The sequence below is a fragment of the Nematolebias whitei genome, chromosome 18 (assembly GCF_014905685.2).
Source record: "Nematolebias whitei isolate Nwh7 chromosome 18, NemWhi1, whole genome shotgun sequence".
In the NCBI taxonomy this organism is placed as follows: Eukaryota; Metazoa; Chordata; class Actinopteri; order Cyprinodontiformes; family Rivulidae; genus Nematolebias; species Nematolebias whitei.
The window spans coordinates 37,602,226-37,626,168 of NC_056515.1; the positions used below are offsets into that span (position 1 = coordinate 37,602,226).

Genomic DNA, 23,943 nt, shown 5'->3' on the forward strand with positions numbered 1-23,943 from the left:
TCTTCCATTTGTAGCTATATATTTATTTTATGTTTTGATGTGTGCTTTGCTCGTTTTGTTCTACTGTACAACACTTTGTTTGGCCTTGTTGCTGTTTTAAGTGCTCTATAATTAAAGCTGTATGGTTGTGATCTGATATTTTGTCTGGCAAAATTCTTTATTCATAAAAAAAGAGTGTTAAAAAAATCCCCAGATTTTAACATTGTTTTATCTGAATTCCAATTACTGTATATTTGAAATCTCTGAAATATATTGAAACATACAAACCTGTATTAAATGTTAATGCATGCTAATCCTAATCCTAAAATATATACCCCCTTGTTATAGTTTTTATTTTTATTTTATTTTTTCTTTCACATTTTTAGTCTTTGAATCAGTTTTGCTTTTGCTGTTCCCATACCCAAGTCTGCTCTGCCATACTTGTTTGTATTTGTTTTTGATAAATAAAGTTTTCTTAAATAAAGAAAAAGAAAAAAGTGGTCTGGTAAAGAAGTGTGTGGTTACAGTATGATTGACAGCCAGCTAGCAAGTTGGGAGGGTTTGTGGGCGGGACTTTGAAGGTACAGCATGGGCAGACTCTGGTTCCAAAAATACTAGAGGGCAGAATCCGCTCCAAAAAAATATATTTCTGTTTTATTTCTGGACGATGGAAATCAACAGTCACATTTTTATGTAGATTATATTGTTATAATTACCCCATGATGAAAAAAATGTTTAAATGTTGTCTGATAGGGAAGGAATAACATTAAAATGTGACAACATCAACATTTCAGTGGTCAAAATATACATTTAAAATGCAACAGAATTGATATATTTTATAATAATTGTAATTTGAACGGTTTAGTAAATAAAAGTTAATAGAGCAATGTGCTGTTTTTATTCAAGAAAGGTCATTTATATATTTTTTTATTTTTGTTTTTTCAAAGGAACTATCAGCGATTTTTCTATTTTGTTAATATTTTTCAGCACTACTTCGTGACACTTTAATTTTTAAATATGCTTGTTTCGATCAATTCTTCTCATTTTATCAAATCATTGCTTTTTATTGTGTTGAGATTTAAAAATACAAAGTTTTATTTGCAGTGCTGCTGGCAACTATTATGTGCAGGCTCTAAAATATTCTATCTTAAAAAAAAATCAGATTTATTTCAATTATGATTGTGCTGTTATCAAAATAACTAATCTGATAAAGTAAAATAACTAACACGATTAAATAGATAATTACCATAAATTAGCTTTTTTTTTTTTTTTTTTTAAACCATCAGTTTCCAAAAGAAAGAAAAATGTTTAAAGATTTTTATATTTAGAAATGAAAGTTTCTAAACAAGATTTAGGCTGGAGGTTCAAAGTTTTAATAAAATCTTAGCTCAGACATAATTTCCCATTATGTCACAGCTGCACTTTACCTCCATCGGCTGATATGTTGTGAACTGACATAATGTTAAACTGAAGACATGTTTGTTATTTTCTGCTCTGACTTTTTATTGTCAACTTCTCAAACCTATTAAAGACACCAATAAATCTGAATACAATGAATTAAATACTAAAACACTGCAATGGAATTATTTACAGTATCAGCTAAAGCTCATATTTATCGGCCTGCTGCTGAGAGCAGAAGGGGATGTTTTTGTCTGTGTAAATAAGATAAGATATAACTTTATTGATCCTGCAGGAAATTGTAGATGGTAATTATTAATTATGAACTGTACTTATATAGCTCTTTTTTATCTGATCAAGATACTCAAAGTGCTTTAAAACACAATCTGTGCCCTCATTTACTCATTCATACAGCACTCTACATATGTACAAAGAATAATCAGAGCTTTAGATAACATTCATACACGGATGGCACACACATCAGAGGCAGTGAGGGGTTCGGTGTCTTGCCCAGGGACACTTCATTACTTCATTCATTCATTCAACCTTTATATATACAGGCTAGTGTCATTGAGCCACGAGGACTCTTTTACAAGAGAGACCTGTTCCAGACCGAACATATAAAGTACATACAACAATAACAGTAGACAATGACAACAATAAACTATAGTAAAAATGCAGTTAACATAAGAGTAGTGTATAAAACAATACATCAGGGTGCTGTAAAACAGGGTGAAATACTAAAAACAAGAAAATATGTGCCTTAATTTTTCCATTGACATTATCAAACGTTTGAAACCCCTTAAATAAATTAAGGTGGACAACTTCAGTTCCTGTTGCAAGGTGTTCCAGGTTGCAGGAGCGGAGTAGAAAAATATATTTTTGCCAAGTTCAGTCCGCACTGAGGGAACGCTGCAGGTAATGATGTCCTGAGAGTGCACGTTGTAACTGCACTGACGACGTGACATGTGGGAGGAGATATAAGAAGGTAACAGACCAAGGAGGGATTGATTGATGGAAATGAACCAGTGTGAGATCCTACGTGTAGATAATGATGACCAACTGACCAAGCAGTACAGAGTACAGTGATGGGTACGGTAGTTACAACCAGTGATGAATCTTAGTGCGCCATGATAGACAGCATCCAACATCTGCAAGGAGCTGGCAGGAGCATTCATGTAAATAATGTCACCAAAGTCAATGGTGGTAGCGGTTACAAGGTGTTTTCTGGCATTCAGAGTTACGCAAGATCTATTTCTGAAAAAAGAAACCCATTTTTAATTTCAGTTTCTTTATCAAGTTTTTGACATGTGGTTTAAAAGAGAGTTGTGTGTCGATCAAAATTTCCAAGTATTTGTAAAAATCTTCAAACTTAATAGGAACTCCATGCATGGATGAGATAGGAGGAAGAGTATCTGGCACCGACTTCCTGTTGGAAAACAACATCCCTTTGGTTTTGTCAGCATTTAACACCAGCTTGAGATTAAATAAGTCTGATTGAGTAATGTCAAATGCAGACTGTAGAAGCTGGAAAACCTTGGCAACTGTGTTAGCTCGGCAATAAACAACAGTGTCATCGGCATAGAGATGCAAGGATGTGTCAGGAATGTTTTGACCTACATTATTTATATAAATTATATTAAGAGTGGGACCTAAAACTGAGCCTTGTGGCACACCATTCGTGACCGTTAGGTAGCTAAATTACCGAAGTACATCAGCATGTGACTGCTGGTGGAATCAAACCCCCAACTCTCGTATTGGAGGATGACTGCTCTAACCACTCATTCACAGGCGCCCCTAATTACTAATAATTGTGTCTGTCTGTTAATAAAGTATCTTATGAAACTGTAGATCGATTTTAATGAAATTTGCAGAAAGTAATCACTGATTGTACATCTACAACTGATTAACTTTTGAAATAACGTAATTCAAGACAGCCACCACAGCTAAGTGACTTTAGCCAACACAAAAGTGGTTATAACTCAGTCAATTTGTTGTAGGTGGTGTGGTTGTAGCTGAGGATCATCCCAAACATATAGTTTGAGTTCTATCACATTTTACAAGAGCTTACAATATTGCATGAGACTCTGTCATTTACAAAGTTTCACCTAAATCATTATAACTCCATCCCTACTATCATAAAATGGTTTTACTTCAAAACTCCAACATGAATGGCAGTGGGTAGGCCTGTCGCGATAAACAATAAATCAATAAATCAATTAATCACATGATAAATGAAAATTATCTACCCCATTTTCATTTATCTGCATTATCGTTTCTTTGTGTCTCTCTCCTTCTATTGAAGACACTGGATGACAAAAGGCTCGACTCCGGTGCTCTTCACTGACCCCTCCCTTTCTCTTTAAAATCAGTTTGAACGATCCAAAATCACGTTTTTGGATCGTTAAAAGCAGCTAAGCTGAGAAGCTAAGCTAACAAGCCGACCTCAGGAAAAAACCTCTGTCTTGTCGAAGCTCCAAAATTCATGGTTGAAACCTGCACCTTTGTGTAAAAAGTTGCTTTTCTCTGCAAAAAAGAAGCTGAGAACTTGTTTACTGTTTTTTTTTTTTATTAAAAGCTTTGCGTGACAAATGCTATGCTAAAGATCTCAAACTACACAGAGCATCTGCCATTTTGAGAACTGAAAAACAGGAAGGAGAGACAGCCCATGTCACGTCAAAGGGCCTCCCTCCCATTTTTCTTAAAGAGACACGCTGCTCGCTCCCTCACTATCCATCCTTCGGTTCAAACAGTCTTATACTGCCATCCGGTGGTCAACAAAAGGTACTACACACAATAAAAAAATTAACCAACATTTCTTCTTAAATTTGACAATAATTACTAATTGTTGTCAAATTTCAAACAATATTATCGTTTATCGCAATAATTTCTGAGACAATCGTCCAGCAACATTTGTTATCGTGACAGACCTAGCAGGGGGCGATATGCATTCCTTTAAAGAATGCCCAGCCTTTTATTTTATTATGCCTGTACAATGCGTGAGAAGCAGTCACAGCACTTAACAAGTTTACTGCAAATTTAAATGTGAATAAAATAAATGAGACCAAATAAAATGCTTTAGCAACTTTTTTGCGTTTATTACTATAATTTGTATTAATCAGTTCTAATGTTTTTTTTGTTCTGAGGCAACAACGGGAAGGTTGGGAAAGACGCTGGTCCAGAAGTTCACGTAACGCAGCCTCAGTTTCTGCCTCACATAACCATTGTTCATATTGGAGTGGATCTCAATGAACTTGTGTTCGGCGGACGAGAACGCTGGCCAGGCAACGGGCACGCTCAAGTCTCCTTTGTTTGGATTTCTGCAAACACAACCAAAGAGAACAGAAACTGAAATGAAGCCGTATCCTAGTTCTACGTTTGACAAAACGTTTTTTAGTTTTGTGTTTTAACTGTACCCGGTCTTGGCAAAGTTGGTCCAGTAGGCGATCATGTATCGGGAGACGTCACGATGTCGTGGCCAGTAACCCAGCGGTGTGCTTAAAGGCTTTCCAAACACATACTGCAGGTCGTCAGCATGGTCAGCTCCTAACCAGCTGGGGAACGGCGTGAGGATGCCTCCCAAACGATTGGGTTCAGAGAACAGGTAAGAGTAGGTGCGTCCGGTTCTTTGGTAAAGACAAAAAAAAGATGTGACAGTTTATAAGGCAAAACCATCTGGGAGTATACTCTTCTACAAAACTACACTGAAAAATACAGAATAGTTGATCTTTTTAAAGTATGACTGTAGTAGAATATTATAAATTATGAAAAGCGCACAATAATTAATTTCCTGTTGTTTGTTAGCAAAGTAGCTCAAAAACCAGTGAATGAATTTTTATTTATTAGTTTATGGAGTCCACCTGATTTAAGGTGGCTGCCACCATTACGGACTCTGGCAACAACAAAAATAGCTACAATTAAGTTATCGTATTTTCCGCCGTAAACGTCGCACCGCCCTATAAGTCGCATCAGTCCAAATGTGTCTAATAAAAAATCCATAAATATGTTGCTTCGCCGTATACGTCGCATCTATTATGTGTCACCGCTGACAACCTGGAAATGTGGGCAGGTGTTGTGCCAAAAATCGATTGGCTGCCAAATGGTGGCCGTGGGAGCGTGCACGGGAGGACTTTAACAAGAATTTAACAAGCTTAACCCTTAAAAACAATTATTTGTTTGCTTGAAATTATAGCAAAGGTGTGTCTCAGTCTAACACTTCCTTAATAAATGCACTTTGACGGTCAAATCAGCTGCATTTTCAAAAGCCGAATTATTTGTTAGCTCGGCTTTATAGTAAAGGTTTGTCTCAGTTGAAATTTTACTTAAAAAATGCACTTCATTGGTCAAATTAGCTGCATTTTGCCGGGGCTGCACTACGAAATGAAGCTGATTTGATGGTTGCTCGAGGCAGACGATGGTGGCAGGCTATGGCAAGCCGATTGTGTCATTAATAGCCACTTTTACCTATTACATGATACAACGGCATGCCATACAGCTCGACTGCCATCTAGCGACTGAAAATGGTAGTGTTCAATATCTTCAGTCAGACTGAATGAAAACGGTCATATCTCATCAACAATAGGTTAATAAATATGGAAAAAAATCCATAAACACATCACTTCGGCATATAAATCGCAGGTCATGCAAAAAAACTGTGACTCATAGGCTGGAAACTACGGTAACTTAGCAGATATTAAGATCAAAACTTGGTCTAATGTTAGCCGAGTGTCATCTTCAATACCGGTACAAATGCTAACAGTGCAAACATATCGCATTGGATACTTTACAATTTGTTGGTGTATAAATTTGTATTTTACAAAACTTTGATGCAGCCCATATGCCCAAACCAAATAAATAATTGACAGCAACATTTGTTAATCAAGGTCTTAATCTCACTTGGCATTGGCAGCATGAAGGTAGAGAGCAGTCTGAGTGGGAATCAGGAAAATGTAGTCTGTCTCGATGTCCACAACAGTTTTCTTGATGGTCTCCCTGCTGGGTTTGGACCCCCAGTCTAAGGTGTAAGTGGAGTATGCGTTTTCCAAACCAAGAGTGCCCTTCTCTTTAGTCAGAGAGCCCAAAAGCCTCTTGACATCTTCACTGCAAACAGGATAAAAATATTCCCCATTAAGGCCGTTTAAATCACCAACTCAAATACAAGAAGCTTCAAAGTTTTAGCTGAAGTTTGGTATTCTGGTTGAGTAAACCCATTTTGCAAGTGTTTCTCACTGAACAAAGAAGCTGAACTCACATAGGGGTGTCCACCAGCTGAGAGTTGACCGATGGGACATCGGATCCGGTGAAGAGGTGTCCGTCCATGTCGTTGACTCCAGCCATGTAGTCGATGTCAGCGGTGTTGTGGAACAAGTTGTGAGGCTCATCGGGCAGGAAATCACCATCAATCACAGGAGACAGGACCAAGTTGTACACCAGGGGGCCTAACAAAGGCAAACAGGACAGTCACCATACACAGTGTTGTATTTTATATGTTTATGAGTTTCACACAAAAAGTATAAAAGATCCATCCATACATCCTCTTTACCCACTTCTTCCTTTTTGGGTCACGGGGGTCACTGATGCCCATATACAGCAGTCACTGTGCGAGAGGTGGGGTACACCCAGGATGGGTCTCCAGTCCATCACAAGGGACACATAGAGACAAACGAGACAAACAACCATTCACTCTCTCTCTCACCTCGGGACAATTTAGTGTTACCAATCAGTCTAACATGCATGTTTTTGGTCTGTGGGAGAAAACCGGAGTACCCGGAGAAAACCCACGCATGCACGTAGAGAACATGCAAACTCCACCCAGAAAGGTCCCCGGCTGAGATTTGAACTGGCAACCTCGCTGAGAGGCAGCAGCGCTACCGACTGCACCACCGTGCCACGTATAACAGATCATGTAAAATAAATAAACAAAATGTGGGAACAGAAATGAGCTGCCAGTATTCCTTATGGAATGTGTGGAAATAATCGTGGAAGTGGGCGGCACGGTGGGGCAGTTGGTAGAGCTGCCACCTCTCAGCGAGCAGGTCATCGGTTCAAACCCCGGTCCAGGGGCCTTTCTGGGTGGAGTTAGCATGTTCTCTCCGTGCATGCGTGGGTTTTCTCCGGGTGCTCCAGTTTCCTCCCACAGGCCAAAAACATGCATGTTAGACTGATTGGTAACTCGACCCTAGATGTGAGTGAGAGAGTGAATGCTTTTTTGTCTCGTTGTCTCTATGTGTCTCTGTGATGGACTGGAGACCTGGCCAGGGTGTCCCCCACCTCTCGCACAGTGACTGCTGGACATGAGCACCAGTGGCACAAGTGACCCCAGTGACCCGAAAAGTAAAAAGCTGGTAAAGATAATGGATGGCTGGATGGATCGTGGAAGTTTATGGTGAAAACTACAACTTTTTTTTTATATTTAAAAGGCCAAATTCCAAGTTTGTTACATATTGAATGTAGTTTATAGCCAAATTAAGGAGCCTGTATTGGGGGGAATGGCGATGCAGAGATTAGAGAAGGTGGGTCTGTGAATGGAAGATCGTTGGCTGAACTCCCCGGACTGACAACATCAAAATGTGGGTGAGAAAGGTGAAACACCAACAGCTACCTCCACCCCCATTAGAGCAAGGCCCTTAACCTCCACCATCTGCTCCCCCGGGCACCCTAGATGGAAGCTCCCTGCTCCACACTTAGAGCTGTGGTAGCTCAGTGGTTTGTGGTTGCGTCAGGAAGGACATTTGGTGTAAAAACAATTGCCAAATCTAGGTGCAAGTAGTTTGCTGTGGCAACCCCTGAAGAAGGGAGCAGCCAAAAGACAAAAAGAAGAAGACTGTATTTGTTAAAAAAATACAAAATAAACCTTTTAAAGCCTTTCATCATGAATGTACCTATTCAATGATGAGAAAAATATGGATTATTACATCATCTTTACAAGGTATTATTTGCCAGAAAACCTGCTGTGGTTGTGAAACTGAATGCGCAAAGTTTCTAGAACAAAAAATACATGGGCATTTTCAAATAGTGGCTTTTAACAGTGTGATTTAACTCATGTTTGTATCAAAAACTGAAATGAAATGCAGCTGTTTAAACTTTGTTCACACCTGTCCCTGTACGTAACATAATGCGGATTCAACGTCTCTAAGTAACCTTTTAAATCCCTAAACTTTATCAATAACTAATGTGTTAAATTGTCTAAAATGTGATAATTGCCTGTTAAATCTGTTCCTTTGGTAAAAAGTGTCTGAATGAGTCTAAATGTGGAGCTTACTGTCAGGAGAGCTGGACAAACTGAGAGTTCCCGCCATGGTCAGGGCCTTGGGATCGGTCATCTTCAGACAGTTGGCCATGTTGTGATCGGTGGGGCAGTTGACTTTCAGAGCAACCTGAGGAGCAGGTTCCAAAACGTTTTTGTAACTCGTAATTTAAAGTACATGTTGGGAATGACGCCTGAAAACATGCTAGAGAAGTACCTCCTCAGCAAATTTGCGGGGGTTTTTGTTGACTGCCCACGGGCAAGTGGCAACCCCACTCTGGGAGATGGCTCTCTTGAAAAGCCCTTTGTTGTGAGGAGTAAGGGTCTGAAAGTTTACACAGAAAGACTTTTTTTAAAATGCTGTTGAAGTCAGGTACAAGAACGGGACTAAAACTGAAGGAAAAAGCAGCCAAAGTCCAAAAAAACACTTTGAAAGTCTGGAGTACTATTGCTCAAGAAAATACTTTTGCTCAGTACCGGAAGTTGAGGCAGAGTTAGCTGGAAGCTTCGTACCTGGAAACTAACACTGGCTCCTCCTGCAGACTCTCCAAAGATGGTGATGGTGTCTGGGTTTCCTCCAAACGATCGAATGTTCCTGTGCACCCAGGCGATGGCAGCCTGCTGGTCCCACAGACCATAATTTCCTAAAAATAAAAAAATCCAACACAGTTAGATTAACAATAAATAATTTAACAATTTCTCGGCAGATACCTACCAGGCATGTCAGAGTCTCCGGTGCTCAGGAAGCCCAGGCTTCCTACACGGTATCCCAGCGTCACCACAATAAGATTTCCCCTGTCTGCAATTTCCTGCCCACTGTACAAATAGTTATCCAAGAAGTTCGCTCCCATTGAACCTCCAAACAGGAAGGCTCCTCCGTAGAGCCAGACCATGACAGGCAGATTAGTGGACACTGGGGGGATGAAGAAAACATTGTGGTCACAATGTCATTTTATTGACATCCTGCAAGTAATAAGTCCTTACCTTTGCCGCCAGTGTGTGGAACCCAGACATTAAGGTAAAGACAGTCCTCACTGCCTCGGACATCATTCATAAGGAGGTTGAGCTGAAGGCATCTGTTCCTGTACTCCTTGGCTTTCAGAACACCTGATCGGAGACAAACCCATGAAAAAAGTGAGAGTCTCCAAAGTGGGTTCATAATTTCCTTGAAGGAATCGCAAAGGCATATCTTTTTGCCTGAGTTTTGGAAAGGTTTAAGACTAATTTTATCTCAAAATATTTACTGAGTTACCACAAAAAATATTAAACTAGGTCATCTGGATGGTTTCTTTTGCAAGAAACGTTTCGTCTTTCATCCGCAAAACTTTGTCAGTCTGAAGCCTGCCACCAAGATATGTCTTATAAATAGCACCTCCTTGTGTTTCAAATCAGTCTGATGTAGTATTCCCAGAAACTGGCTTTACACATGCAAAAAGGGGACCATCCATCAAAAACAATCGATCATCAGTGCATATGAATGATCTGGGGACCTAGGATCTATGGGGGCCGACATGGGATAGAGACAGGGCAGCCAACTGGGGACCCGAAAGTCCCAGGTTCGATCCCCAATCATTGCACATCTTGTGGTGTCTCTGAGCAGCACAACCTATCCCCAAATAGCTCCCCGGGCGCCTGCACCACCTGGTGGTGGATGGGTTAAATGCAGAGAGCCAATTTCACCATTGTATGGGAACATATAATGATGATAATACATAACACATTATTATTATAATCATCTCTCTTCTAGGCCATATCCTTCCCAGTTGGCCAAATACTGGAATCCCCGACCCCAGTGTCTTAAATCCAGAATGCGCCTGACGGTAAATGCTGGATGGTTATTGATAAGCCGGCGGGCGTAGGGAGGTTGGCAGGAGGGCACAAGGGACTTTCAGAGATGTGCTGAATTTGTAAGACATAAAAAGTAGGGTGGATGTGCATGGAGGTGGGCAGTTTCAGTCTCACAGCAGAAGGAGTTATGAGCGTGACAGTAAGAAAGGAACCAATCACATGGAGCTTTCTGGGGGTGTCTTTAAGTTGGATGTCTGGTGGAGAGCTATACCTTCTGACCATAGGGAACGATGATGGTCATGAACATTGTGAACACATTGCAAACATTTAAAATTCAGTGAGGCTGCAGTGGAAAATTGGCCTATTTTTTCACAATTTTGAGTATCCAACAAAGCACAGCAGCTCCACGACTGTCTTTACACTGAAGGAGGTTTTCCATATTTGTCGAGATCCCACCACTAGGTCAAGTTGTTTGTAGAAGGGTCTCATCATGTGTTCATAAGGCCTCTAGTTTATGAACATTTGTATTTATACGTGGAACATTAAATCTTCCAAACAATGACGTTCCCAAGAAGACTGTAAAGTATTTTAACTCTTATTGTACCACATCGTAAAAAGAGAACATATTTTGGAATGTTTTTCTTTTGCAAAGATCAAAATCTATGCCAAAGAAAAGTACGCCCTCGCAGTGAGAAAACTTTTGCTGAATTTGTCTGAAACTCTACATTTTGAGATCAATCTGTTGGTCCATTCTTGTTTACAGTAAACACATTAGGGATTAGTGTAGTAAAACTCAAGCAGGAGTTACCGATAAGTTTGTTGTCCAAGTAAGAGCGGAATCTAAGGGTTGGGCGTAAAAGCGTGCATTCCCTTTAAGTAAATCCCCCAAACTATATAATGGCATTGTGAATTAAATACACTTTTTCAGTTGTTAAAGAAGTGAGAGTCCATGACAGTTTACCCACCATCCCAGCCAGGGTGACGCTTTGGCTTCTCGAACCTCCCGGGGACATCAGCAAAGGGAATGCCTCTAAAAATGTCCATGTGATGGCGGAATCCCAGGCGAATGTTCTGACCCTCCACCATCCCTCCCTCGGTGTAAACGACGCCGAGCTACAAAAATAAAAGACAAAAATCATCATCTTTGCATGCCACATGTAGGATTTTATTGTGAGCTCTAAACATTTACTTCCTGACACTGATACATGAACATGTCCTGCATAATTAATGACACAAGATTTACAAAAAACATTGTGTTTAGTTAAGAAAAGTAGCTAAACTGTAAGCAAAAACAGGGTTTTCCCCACAATATTTAATAGAAATTAGAAGATACTAATTTTCGTACAGTAATTTGGTGTTGGTTTTTGTTGATTCAGTTCATTTTGTCAACTTGTTCCTTGTGTCATCGTTTGGATATGTCCTATTTATGTTGATTCCTTGCATTTTGTTGTCATTTCCCAGAGTCTCCCTATGTTATCGCCCAGTCACTCCTTGCCCCACTGCTCGCCACGTTCTTCAGTCTCAGCTTGACATCAAACTCCTGGTACTCACCTGCTCATCAGTCTGTCATAGTGTTAGTTACCTGCCTGTTTCCCGCATACTCCTCACTGCTTTGGTCTCCTTTTTTGTTTCTGCCGTCAGACGTCTATTTTTGTTATTAACGTCCAATTTTATTCTTCCACCCTTACGTTCCTGTCCATCCAAAACCACTTTCTGACAGAGATCAACTTACGGAGGCGGCAGCGGCTGTCTCCAGCAGCACGGCAACAGCAGCCAATATCACAAACATTGCCATCAGGGTTAAACAGTGAGAACCAGCCTGATCACCACCAGCCACTCTTTTATATTGCAGACCACACCCCTGAACAACATCTGACAAAACATGCAGCCCATGAGCTGCTTTTCTCACTGTTACATAATAATTAAAGTGTTTAAGCTTCCTCAAATAATTAGTTATTCATAGCTTTTGAGCTCAGCTGATGATACAATCAGCACCTTTTGCAGTTTAATTTTTTAAGAAAAGGTCAGTCTGCAGTGATTACAATATAAAAAGTGAGTTAATAACTCTGATACATTAAACAAAATACTAAATGGCTTGAGGATTTATTACAAATGGGTTGACAGACTGGGCTGCAACTATTTGTGTCTAGTTTGAGGAATAAAGGTGTAAAAAATACACAGATAGAATCTCATTGAATTGGTACTTTGAACACATCTGCGTGCAAAAGTAGCTGTAAATAAACTGCAAAAGTTGCACAACCTTCCAATAAATGATGTGCAATGTTTGTTTTTGTCACCAATTAGTCACAAAAAGTCCCGATTCTGTCTCAGTTTGATGATTAATTTTCTTTTTTTGTTTCCAAATGTCATAATTTGGTATCTTTGGTTTTTCACTAATGAAAACTAAACAGAGAAGGGTTTGAGATGCCTGCAGCAACTTTTGATGTTTCCAAACCATTTTGAAACATTTTGGAAACCTCTTTTGCAAAAGCATTTTTTTGCAGACTGTCAAAATCCAGTGATATATCGACTAATTAACTCTTTCAAATTAATCTAAATGTTTTTGGTCACTGTGAATTATCAGTATTAATCTGTCTGATATTGGTCATGTATTAGCATGAAATTTTACATAAAATCTACTAAAAGTAGCATTTTCTGTTGTGGATATAAACGTAAATATGATATTTTTTCATATTTTATTTGATTAAAGCTACAAAGACCCACATGTGGCCCCACACAGTTTAAATTGATGTGCAGAAGATGTACATATAATGAATAAAAATATCATTTCAACACTTCTGTTTTTGCTCCCATTTTTCATGAGCTGAAATCAAAGATCGAAAACTTTTTCTATGCACACAAAAATCCTTTATCTCTCAAATATTGTTCACAGATTAGTGTAATTGTGTTAGTGAGCACTTCTTCTTTGCAGAGATAATCTATCCACCTCACAGGTGTGGTATATCAAGATGCTGATTAGACAACATTATTATTGCACTTGTTCAAGGTTCAAGGTTCAAGGTTCTTTATTATCATTATAATAAATAATACTGGTTATTAAACAGCTGCCTAAACATGAGTCTGTTGTGAGCAGATGGGTATGAATACAGCAGCTTAAAGGCAAGAAATCAGCAGCGTGGATAATCAGCAGCACAGATTGCGTGACATATCAACAATTAAACTGGCATTACAGTGGTTATTCTGGTTAGAGATTCATGAGTCTAACAGCTTGAGGGTAGACGATGTTCCTCAGTCTAGTGGTTCTACACTTAATGCTCTGCAACCTCGCCTGAGGGGAGCGGGGCAAAAAGTGTGTGTGCTGGGTGAGTGGGGTCCTTCATGATGCAGGTGGCCCTCTTCCTGCATCTGGAGGTGTAGATGTCTGTGATGGTGGGGAGTCTGACTCCAACATCTTCTGTGCAGCCTTCACCACTCTCTGCAAAGCTTTTCTATCTGCAGCTGTGCAGCCTCCATGCCACACATTGATTCTGGAGCACAGGATGCTCTCCACTGCACACCTGTAGAAGGAGGTGAGGACTGAGCTTCCCAGTGGAAGTAGAGTTGCTGATGAGCTTTCTTGATCAGACTGGTAGTGTTGTTGCCCCAGCTGAGGTTGTCATTCACATGCACACCCAAGGAATTGTAACTGGCGACCACTTCTACTGCAAATCCTCCTATGTTTGGTTGTGTTTGCTCCTTCTGAAATCCAGAACCATCTCCTTTGTCTTCTTCACTGTGGATGTGGAGGTTGTTCTTCCAGCACCAGCTCTCCAGTTGTTCCACCTCCTGCCTGAAGCTGGACTTGTTGTTTGTGATGCATCCAACCACCACTGTATCGTCTGCAAACTTTACAATGTGACAGCCTGGATGGGTAGGTGCACAGTCATATGTGAGCAAAGTGAACAGGAGGGGACTCAACACACAGCCCTGAGGGGAGCCAGTGCTGAGGGTTATGGTGGAGAAGTTGTGGATCTTCACAGACTGTGGTCTGTCGATTAAGAAATCCAGGACCCAGTTGCATAGGCAGGGGCTTAGTCCTAGTTTGAGTAGTTTGTCCATCAGGATTTGCGGGATCATGGTGTTGAAGGCAGATGTGAAGTCCTTAAAGAGCAAATGGACATAGGAGTCCTTCTGCTCCAGGTGGGTGAGAGCAGTGTGGACCACAGAGGAGATAGCATGCTCTGTTAATCGATTCTCGTGATATGCATACTCGTGCGGGTCCTTGCTGAGATCGATGGTAGCTTTGATGTGGGCTATGACCAGTCTTTCAAAGCATTTAGCGACTATCGGTGTGAGGGCTACTGGCTGGTAGTCATTCAGTCCAGTCACTAAGAGCAGAGCAGAGCTCTTAGGAACTGGAATGATGGTGGCAGTCTTCAGGCAGGTGGGAACAGTTGTCAGGATGAGGGAGGAGTTAACGATATCGGTCAGCACCTCACAGAGCTGATCGGCACATTATCTCCAGGATGCAGGATGTTGTCTGGGCCAATGGCTTTGTGAGGATTAATCCTCCTGAAGGTCCCCCCTTACTTCTGCTGAGGTCACGCTGAAGATCCTCTTCAGATGGTGAGGTGAGTCTGGTGCTGGGTCAGCTAGATGAGTCTGCAAAGTGGGCATAGAACCTGTTAAGAGCATCAGGCAGTGATGGGTCCCTAAGGCATTGTGCACCTCTACTTTTATAGTCTGTGATGCACTTAATGTCCCTCCACATGCTCTGTGGGTCCTGTGAAGAGAAATGTTCTTGGATCTTCCATGTGTATGTGGCTTTGTCCCTCTAAATACCAGCTGTCAGCTCTTTCCTTGTCCTCCCCAGTTCCTGTGAGTCACCAGACCTGAAGACAGCATCCCTGGCTTTCAGCACGATATGGACCTCTGCGTTCAACCATGGTTTCTGGTTCTGGCAGCACACAGTCCTGGTGGTAGTGACAGCTACAACCCATTTGCTGATGTATCTGAGGACAGCAGATGTGTATTCCTCCAGATCCAGTTCTCTCTCATTTACAGTGACTTCCCTGAAGACCAGCCAGTCTGTGCGTGCAAAACAGTCTTTGTACCCTGGGGGACAAACAGTGTTTGTCCCCCAGGGTACAATTTGAACTTTTGTACCCTCTAATGATGATTAACCTTAATGTGTACCCTTATGAAGACCTGAAACGTACATTTACGTTTTTCAGGTGTACATATACTTATCATTTAAATGTCGAGTACAATCTCAAAAGTCCATGTGGATTTGCTGGTAAATAATACAATATGTACTTCAAGGTTTCTAATGATGTTTGTTTTACCCTAAAGTCCATAATTACGGTAATCTAGAAACAATTTGCAGGTCAGCTCAGCTGTGGTGATGCTTGCTTTCGAACTGGAAGATTATGGATTCAAATCTCATTCAGGAATACTGCAGTACATCATGAAAACATAAACGACGTTGGATCGGATGAGACCATGTCAGATGTTTGGGAACCACGACTTTTTGGTAAAACAGGTCAAGAAGTACTTTTAAATACAATTTTAAGGGTCTATTTTTCTAAGGTGTAAGGATGCAATGATCTCTAATGTACAAAAGCAAGGATATCGATGAGTATTCACTGTTGAAGGAACAAGAAGGGAGTTACTCAGGGACAAGTCTTCGTATCCCTGAAGATACAATTATGCACTTTTTTCTGAGCATTTAGAGCTGCAGGTTGGGTTATCCAAAAGTCAAACTCCACGCGATACACTTGTGGAAACTAAACTTATATGAGGACAGATTGGTAAGTTTGGTTACATCTGGTGTGCCTTTAAATCCAAGACGCCAAGTTTTCAGTTAAATACAAAAAAAATATGTACAAAAAACAAAATTCTTTGTTCTGTTTAGTCTTTCCCTCTGATTTAGGTGTTAAAGAACAATCCCTTTAACATCAGTTACTTTTTTATCTTTAGAATAACAGGATATTTACTCATTTAAATAAAAAACTCAAACTTGAATGAAGCATAAATTTACCCTAAAAGACCCTAATTTCTCATCAAAGCCTTTAAAAAGTCTTTTTTTGTGTGTTCCCGTTTGTGCCGTCGACTATCAGGAAGGCAGAGTTTGCACAGCTGCTCAAAGCGACTCAAAATCTCAGAACTCCGATCAGTTTGGAAAGTTAATCCCGGTCACTTCAAGTCCAAACATGTTCATCACGCACAACAAAACAGCAATCTTACATTATAAGGCATCACTAAAACATAGGTTGATCTATATATTTAAATTGTTTTCTATTAATTTCATGATTATTCTCCGTATTTCACGCCTCACAGTATTGCCTCAAGCTAATTTCTACTTTGGCTAATGCTTTGTGGTTTTTTTTAATGCCATTTGTGTGTTTTTTAATATAAAATAAAGACAATATAATACAAATATGAAGTGTTTGTTTTTGTTGTTTTCAGTTATGATCCGGAACATTGTTTTATTTGGTAAAAACATGATTTTCTTTATTAGTTTTAAGGACGTATATAGATCTAAAAGTTCTTACACAAGATTTACTAACGTTTCTTTATTTAAGTTTTAACTAAATGAATCAAATTTTACAAAAGCACACAAGACGACGTATTTACAGTCAAAACGAGCAGTTGTTCTGTCACATATAGTCCAGGATTTCAGTCTCCATCTCGTTTTCGCTTCCCTCAGACGGTTGAAATTCATCTTCCTCCTCCTCTTCATCATCATCATCACCTTTGTGCTCAAGCTCCTCCTCTTCCTCCTCGTCTCTCTCTGGGTAGCTCGAAATTAGACCTATTCGTCTTCTTTTTTTTGAGGCTCGAACAAAGGCTGAAGAAGAGAGAAACTTATTTTAAAGAAAAAAAAGCCCAATCCAACCATTAAAAACAGCTTTAACGCCTCAAATGAATTTTAATTTTGAAAAGTTTGCTAAACAAAACATTTCTGATGCATAAAGGGGTAGTTCAGATCTTTTAGAGTAGCGTTCTGTGGAAAGGTTATGAACAATCAGTGTCTTACTTGTTGCAGATAGAGCTTTGAATGAACTCATTTTGGAGAAAAGGAGTTTAAATGTGGTCGGCTCGACGAGCTAACCGTTAGTCCGAGTGCTCGGAGATTTGCTGTCATCTTCAAACAGCTCCGGAACATTCCTTAGTGGTTCGTGCCAACGCCATTTCATTTACACGTTGCACGGTTATTCTGGCAGGATTATTACGTTCCTGCAGGGAGCGCTTCACTTCACCAATAAATCAACACAGAAGCAAAACATTGTAGTTGAAAAACAAACAAACAAATAAAAACAGGCGCCCTCTAGTGGTCGTCTATAGGATTTAAGTCCAGGCGAATAAACAATTGAATTCTGTTGAGTCCCATTGTTTAATGTATATACAGTAGTCCTGGGCTCTTCAACAAAACTGCTCAGGGGGCCACAGTTTCTGAAAGGCAGCAGCTCGGGGGCCGGACAATCTGCGATTAAAGTCATTATGTAAATAAACCAAGTTTTACAATGATACGTTACCTTTTAAATTTGTTTATTTTATTGCATTGAATTATAAATGCAATAAACAGAACCCAAAACCCAAACTCAGAATGAAGTGGGCCGGACTGAAGTCACCCGTGTGCTGGAACTGGCCCGTGGGCCGCCAGTTGAATAACCCTGCTACTTCCCTCGCTACTTCACGGCTCAACTTGCGCAGTTTTTCAACGCAAGACTGAACACGACACATGACTGTCGACTTTAATATTACTCACGTGATTGAGACGGTACTTAGGACAAGCCTTTACGCCAGTCAAAAGAACTACACTACCCAGAAGCCAACAGTGCTGCCGGCTGCTGCTTTCTGCCCAAATGGAGGGAAAGTTTAGCAACACAAAGTCAGAAGTAACGCTCGATCCATGAAGCTCACAGAACTGGCAGGAAAGTTGCAAATAATCCTGAAGCTCAATTATCCACGTGCACATCAACCTGGACGGGGCGGTGGGCTTCGGAGCTGCAGGGTGGGTCTGCAGAACCAGTACCGAGCCCGACCGGAACCGAGCTGCCGTTCTGCAGAAATGGAGAGTAAAACTTTGCAGTACTGTACAGTACATATACGTATATTGTTAAAATTATGTAGGTTTAAGAGATTAGAACGTTGCAAGAGTGTGGGAAGGGTTTCCAAAGTCTTCAAATATATAAATACTAAAATAAATGTAGCGTTCCTACTTTGCGGTTTTTCACTTGTCGCGGTGGTGTGTGGAACGTAACCCCCGCGATAATCGAAAGACTACTGTAACTGTAATTTAAAACTGACAGTGACGTAAATTAAAGCGTTTACATTCAGCGCCATTTAAAAAAAAAAAATCTTACAAGTCCACGTTTTAAATCGGCAGCATTCCACTTTGGTCTCGAGCCTGCTTGGACTAGGTGCGAACGTGTCCATCCGGTCAGAATTAAACTATTTCTCCAAACCGAGCCTGCCGAAACAGCCATCCACAACAGGTAAGATGATGATTGTTCATGGCCTTTTCACAACACCGCCCTATAAAAGATTAAACCATCATTTTAAGGCAGCAGTTTGATGGAAAATATAGAGGGGGAAAAGTGATGGGTGAAGATAAACGTTCTAAAATGATGTTGTCTACAAAACTTCACCACTAGAATCAAATGAAATCATGAAGAGTTGCAGAGAATTAGGAAATCTACCCAAACTGTTTTGATCTTAGTGTTTGTGACAGCAACGCTCCTTATAAATGTAGCAGTTGATGCGTCGCACACAGGATAAGAGCAACGCCCTCCGTTTGACCACACCTGGCTTCTTGGCTCTCACAACCTTCTTGATCATGGTTGAGATGATGTCCCTCAGCTTGTCCGTGGTGCCGACGACACACCAGCCGTCACGCTCGTCACAGCCCTGCTCCTTCCCGCTGTTCAGCTCGATCAACTCTTTGACGCTGAACGGACAAAAAGCAGCTTAAATTGGCACAAAGCTGTCGGCTGTGAACAGCGGCATGCAGCTCATATTCTAAAAAAAAGAAAAGAAAAACACGTCTGTGCCGAACCTGTCCACTTCCAGATCACAAAGCTGGTAGAACATCTGTCTGTGAGGCGGCAGCAGCCCTTCTCTGAAAATGTAGTTGGACTCCTGTGGAGGTGAAACACAGCTGAGGAGCTACTTCTCCCATAAACATCCGAGACTTTATAGAGAACAGAACAAAAGAGATCAACGATTTTCTTTGGGTATTTAAAAGTTCAAGTTGTAGAAGAAACAGAGAAAGAAACGGACGAGCTTCACCGACCTTCAGCTGGTATGAGACAGGAGCTGAATCCCGGCTGGTGCTCGGTCCATCTTGCGAGGGGATATCCATCATGGAAGCTGCCTGTGGACCTGACGAATGCAAACGCTTCAGAACAGCTGGGCAGTGAACACATCTGGACTTATGGACTCGAGACCTGTGATCTACGTTACCGTATTTTTCTGGGTTCATAAGGCGAACTTAAAATCCTTAACTTTTCTTTAAAAACCAGACAGTAAGCCTCATGTATTAATTCTGGTTGTGCTCCAACTGACTTTATGTACACGGCGCTCAAAAATAACTTGTTTCATGTAACGCGCCTTATACTCTGAAAAATACGGTACATCAGGAGTAAAATCATGAAAACTGCATCTGGTTTAGTTATTCAGGATGTCAGTTGTTCAAATAATGAGCTTAAATTTGGCATGGTAGTGACTGGAAGTCATCCCAAACACAACCATGAAGGGCTTAGATAGCGTCATCATCCAGGAAGCAGGCGACATGCACTTCTCCAAGAAATGTTACTTAAGTTGTTTGTTTCACCGTTGTTGCTGTAAATGTATGGTGGTAAAATACTAGAGAAATTGCATTTCTTGATTATACGCAGTGTGAATGCTTATTGCTGAAGAACTTGCTGAAAAACAGGTGAAATTATCTAAAAAAAACATGCTGAAATGTTGCTGAAATAGAAGCACAAGCCTAAATTAGAAGAAGAAAGAATACGTTTGCTGAATTAGATTTAAATGAGCAGAACTGAGAACAAAAATTTGGAATTCAGCTAAAAAAAAGCTAAAGTTACTTAAAAAAAATCTGAAAAGTAGCTGAAAAGGCAGAAAGATGCTTAACCTACGAGAAGGAAATTGGTAGAGCTGAAATGGGTTTCAAAAAGTGGAATTAGCTGAAAAAGCTAAAATTTGCATAAAAACAGCAAAGAAGTAGCTGAAAGAGCAGAAAATGCTGAAACTAGCTAAAAAAAAAAAACTGAATGGAGCATAAGCTGAAATTAACACAAAAATTTGGAAATCAGCTAAAAAAAAAAAAAGCTAAAATTTGTAAAAAAAAAAAAATAAATAACTGTAAAGGCAGAAAGAAGCTACACTCCAGAATTGGAAAAAGAGCTGAAATGAACTAAAAAAAAAAAAAGTGGAATTAGCTGAAAAAGCTAAAATTTGCATAACTGCAAAAATAGTAGCTGAAATAGCAGAAAAAGCTGAAACTAGTTGAAAAAACCTGAAAGGAGCAAAACGAGCTGAAATTAGCATTAGGCTTAAAGTAGCAGAAATTAACATGAAAAACTTAAATTTTTCTGAAAACAGCTGAAAGTAGCTAAAAATTTCTAAAAAGCTAGCTGAAAAGGTAGAACAAGCTTAAATTAGTGGAAGAAAGCAGAAAGAACACGTTTGCTCAAATGGACTGAAAGAAGCAGAAATCAGCACAAAAAAGTAGAGACATTATCTGAAAAAAGCTGGAATCAGCACAAAAATTTGGAAATCAGCTAAAAAAAAAAAGCTAAAATTTGTAAAAAAAAAAAAAAATCTCAAAAGTAGCTGAAAAGGCAGAAAGAAGCTTAACCTACGAGAAGGAAGATGTTAGAGCTGAAATGAGCTAAAAAAAAGTGGAATTAGCTGAAAAAGCTAAAATTTTCATAAAAACAGCTAAATTGTAGCTGAAAGAGCAGAAAATGCTGAAAGTAGCAGAAAGAAGTTGATTAGGCTGAAAGTAGCAGAAATAACATGAAAAAGTTGAATTTATCTGAAAACAGCTGAAAGTAGCTAAAAAAATCTATAAAGCTAGCTGAAAAGGTAGAACAAGCTGAAATTAGCCTAGAAAGCAGAAAGACCAAATGGTTGCCCAATTAGGTTGAAACAGAAATGAGCACAAAATGTAGAAATTAGCTGAAAACAGCTGAAAAACACTTCTGAAAAGTAGCTAAAAAAAGCAGAAATAAACTGAACTTCCAAGAAGGAAGTGGAGAGAGCACATTTTAGCTGAATCAGGCTGAAAAAATGAAACGAGAGCAAAAATGTAAGTAGCTGAAAAGCTTAAATTAGCATAAAACAGCTATATGTAGTAGCTGAAATAATAGAAACAGCCGAAACTTGCAGGAATAAGCTGAAAGGAGCACAACAAGCTCAAATCAGCAGAAAGAAGTTCGAAGCACAAAAATGTTGTAGTTATCAGAAAAAAGCTGAAAGGAGTATAAAACAAAAAAGCTTAAAAAACAGCTGAAATTAGCTGAAAATGTTTAAATTTGCACAAGGAAGCTGAAAGAAGCTGAAGCAGAACAAAATGTGAAAGGAGCAGTAAAAGGTTGTAAACAGCTCTAAAGATTTGAAGGATGTAAAATGAGCTCAATTCATTTTCTGTGAGACAAGAAGTGGCAGGAAAGGCTAAATATTTCAAACAGCTAAAGTTGCACCAATACCAAAAGTCATAGCAGGATTGTCCTGAAAGAGCTGAACGTTTTGATTCATGATTTGTTGAAATAATTTGAATGCTTCATAAACATTCACACAAAAAATCATTAACGGGCTTCAGTTTAAAAGTCCTGTTTTTGTGAAAGTTAGTTTAGAGCTCATTCAGCAAGTTCTTCTACAAATAAGCATTCACAACTCCACTTGCGCAGGGAATGCGATTTCTCTAGTTACACATTAACTTCTTAATTAACGTCACCTGCTTTGTTCATTGTAATGGGCAGATTATAGCTGAGGGTGCTCCTTTTGGTTTTCACCGGTATGTCTGGAAGTAAATAACCTAAAAACAAGAGAAACGTCATAATTAAGCGGTGCCACTTCAAGATGCGTTTAAAGCCGACGTTAAAAAAAAAAAAAAACAGTTTGGGTTTTACCGTGCTTGGAGCTACAGCGAACCCTGAAATCTAGAAGTTGATACTTCTTGGACTCTGTGCTCTTTCGGGGGTCGTAGCCCAGCCGGACCCACAAACTCCTCCAGGGTCCCGTCACCTACAAGGATCAATTTGATTATTTATTAAACATTTAGAAATTTAACTATTGATGGGCACAGAATGAACGCAGCAGCACCGAGGCTGCACGTGTGAAGCCATGATCAATATTTTGAGCTCTAAAAATACGCCCCACATGATATTTAACTGTTTTTTTTTTTTTTACTTCAAAGATAAGTTATCTACGGAAGTGGAAATATTACAGCGCCCCCTAGAGGATAACTTAGGATCTCAAAGAAGTTTTCAGGTTTAAATACTTTTTTTTAAGGAATACAAACAAAAATCATTTGTTTTGCTTCACCCTATTAATAAACAGTTTTATAAATTTATAAAATCAACCAATCCTGTTCAAGATTTTGCTTTGATTTTGATTTTATGCAACAAACCAACTTGTGGTTCAGCAGCTTTGCTCCAGTTTCAGGTGGACCAGCTAAACGGCATGAAGGACATAGAAAGCAGAGCTCACCATGTAGTAGGCGTAGACGGGCAGCAGCAGCTTCAGCTTCTCAGGGTGGATGTTGAGGTTGGCCTTGAGCGCGTTCCGCGACCAGATGGGCCGGCTCTCAAACATCTGAGCACCGAGAGTTTAATCAGAGATTAGATACCGGAGGCAAAAATACCTCAGCGGCGTTGCGTAACGTCATTATATGTTGCCGCTCGCCAATTTGACTTGGCTGAAGATAACATTGTTGATTGTGCGTGACCTGAGACAACAGCTGAGCAAATACCGTTTTCATCTTCTCCTCGTTCTGCTTGTCGCTCTCCTTCAGGCAGAATCGAGTCCACTTCACCTTGGCTGCCTCCAGGCACTCGGTCGGCACGAGCGGGTCAGTAAAGCTGACAAATATGGCGTTGTGCGGCCGCCGAGCTCGATTCAAGCCAATGAAGTTCTTGCTGACAGATACCTGCCTGCAAACGACATACACGTCACTTCAGGGTGTCCCAATACTAGTTTTATCAGAATATATAAAAGTACTTACTGAGTAATTAATGAGTTAGTACTTAAAGCATCACATAATGACTTTAAAAACACATTAGTTTTGTTAAGAACACAGCAGAGTCTGCAGTTTTATCATCACCTGTGTTTATCTTAAAATACATTTTAAAAACTTTTTTTATTTCCCAAAAGAAGCAGGACACTAGCTAAAACTCAAAGTAGCAAAACACTAGTAAAAGTAGCAAAAACCTAGCTGCAAAATTTAGCAAAAGGCTAGCAATAAGCTTAATGTAGCAAAAGTAGCTAAAATATAAAAAAAAATGCTAGCTAAAGCTAAAAAGAGCAAAAGACTAAAAAGTAGCAGAAAAGCACCTAAAAGCTGAAGAAGCTGAAACAAA

The 23,943-nt window shown here is 39.8% G+C and overlaps 2 protein-coding genes across 2 annotated transcripts in view; both read right to left on the reverse strand.

Annotated features, from left to right (window-relative positions):
* Positions 1 to 4,474: 4,474 nt before the first annotated feature.
* Positions 4,475 to 12,221, reverse strand: cel.2 (carboxyl ester lipase, tandem duplicate 2). Its single transcript, XM_037692463.1, has 11 exons — positions 12,144 to 12,221; positions 11,377 to 11,524; positions 9,608 to 9,730; positions 9,339 to 9,536; positions 9,137 to 9,267; positions 8,841 to 8,948; positions 8,639 to 8,753; positions 6,629 to 6,815; positions 6,274 to 6,477; positions 4,794 to 5,003; positions 4,475 to 4,697 (listed from the first exon to the last, which is right to left on the reverse strand). Exons 1-11 carry the CDS (start codon positions 12,204 to 12,206, stop codon positions 4,502 to 4,504), a joined length of 1,683 nt encoding a protein of 560 aa, XP_037548391.1. The 5' UTR covers positions 12,207 to 12,221; the 3' UTR covers positions 4,475 to 4,501.
* Positions 12,222 to 16,876: 4,655 nt separating this feature from the next.
* The window catches only part of gtf3c5 (general transcription factor IIIC, polypeptide 5), a 9,433-nt gene continuing 2,366 nt past the window's right edge, over positions 16,877 to 23,943 (reverse strand). The window contains exons 4-11 of the mRNA XM_037692632.1: positions 23,337 to 23,517; positions 23,075 to 23,179; positions 22,495 to 22,609; positions 22,320 to 22,400; positions 19,650 to 19,738; positions 19,413 to 19,495; positions 19,162 to 19,304; positions 16,877 to 17,201 (exon numbers count right to left, since the gene is read on the reverse strand). Coding sequence (XP_037548560.1) covers positions 17,011 to 17,201; positions 19,162 to 19,304; positions 19,413 to 19,495; positions 19,650 to 19,738; positions 22,320 to 22,400; positions 22,495 to 22,609; positions 23,075 to 23,179; positions 23,337 to 23,517 — 988 coding nt within the window. The 3' untranslated portion in view covers positions 16,877 to 17,010. The remainder of the gene's footprint in view (positions 17,202 to 19,161; positions 19,305 to 19,412; positions 19,496 to 19,649; positions 19,739 to 22,319; positions 22,401 to 22,494; positions 22,610 to 23,074; positions 23,180 to 23,336; positions 23,518 to 23,943) is intronic.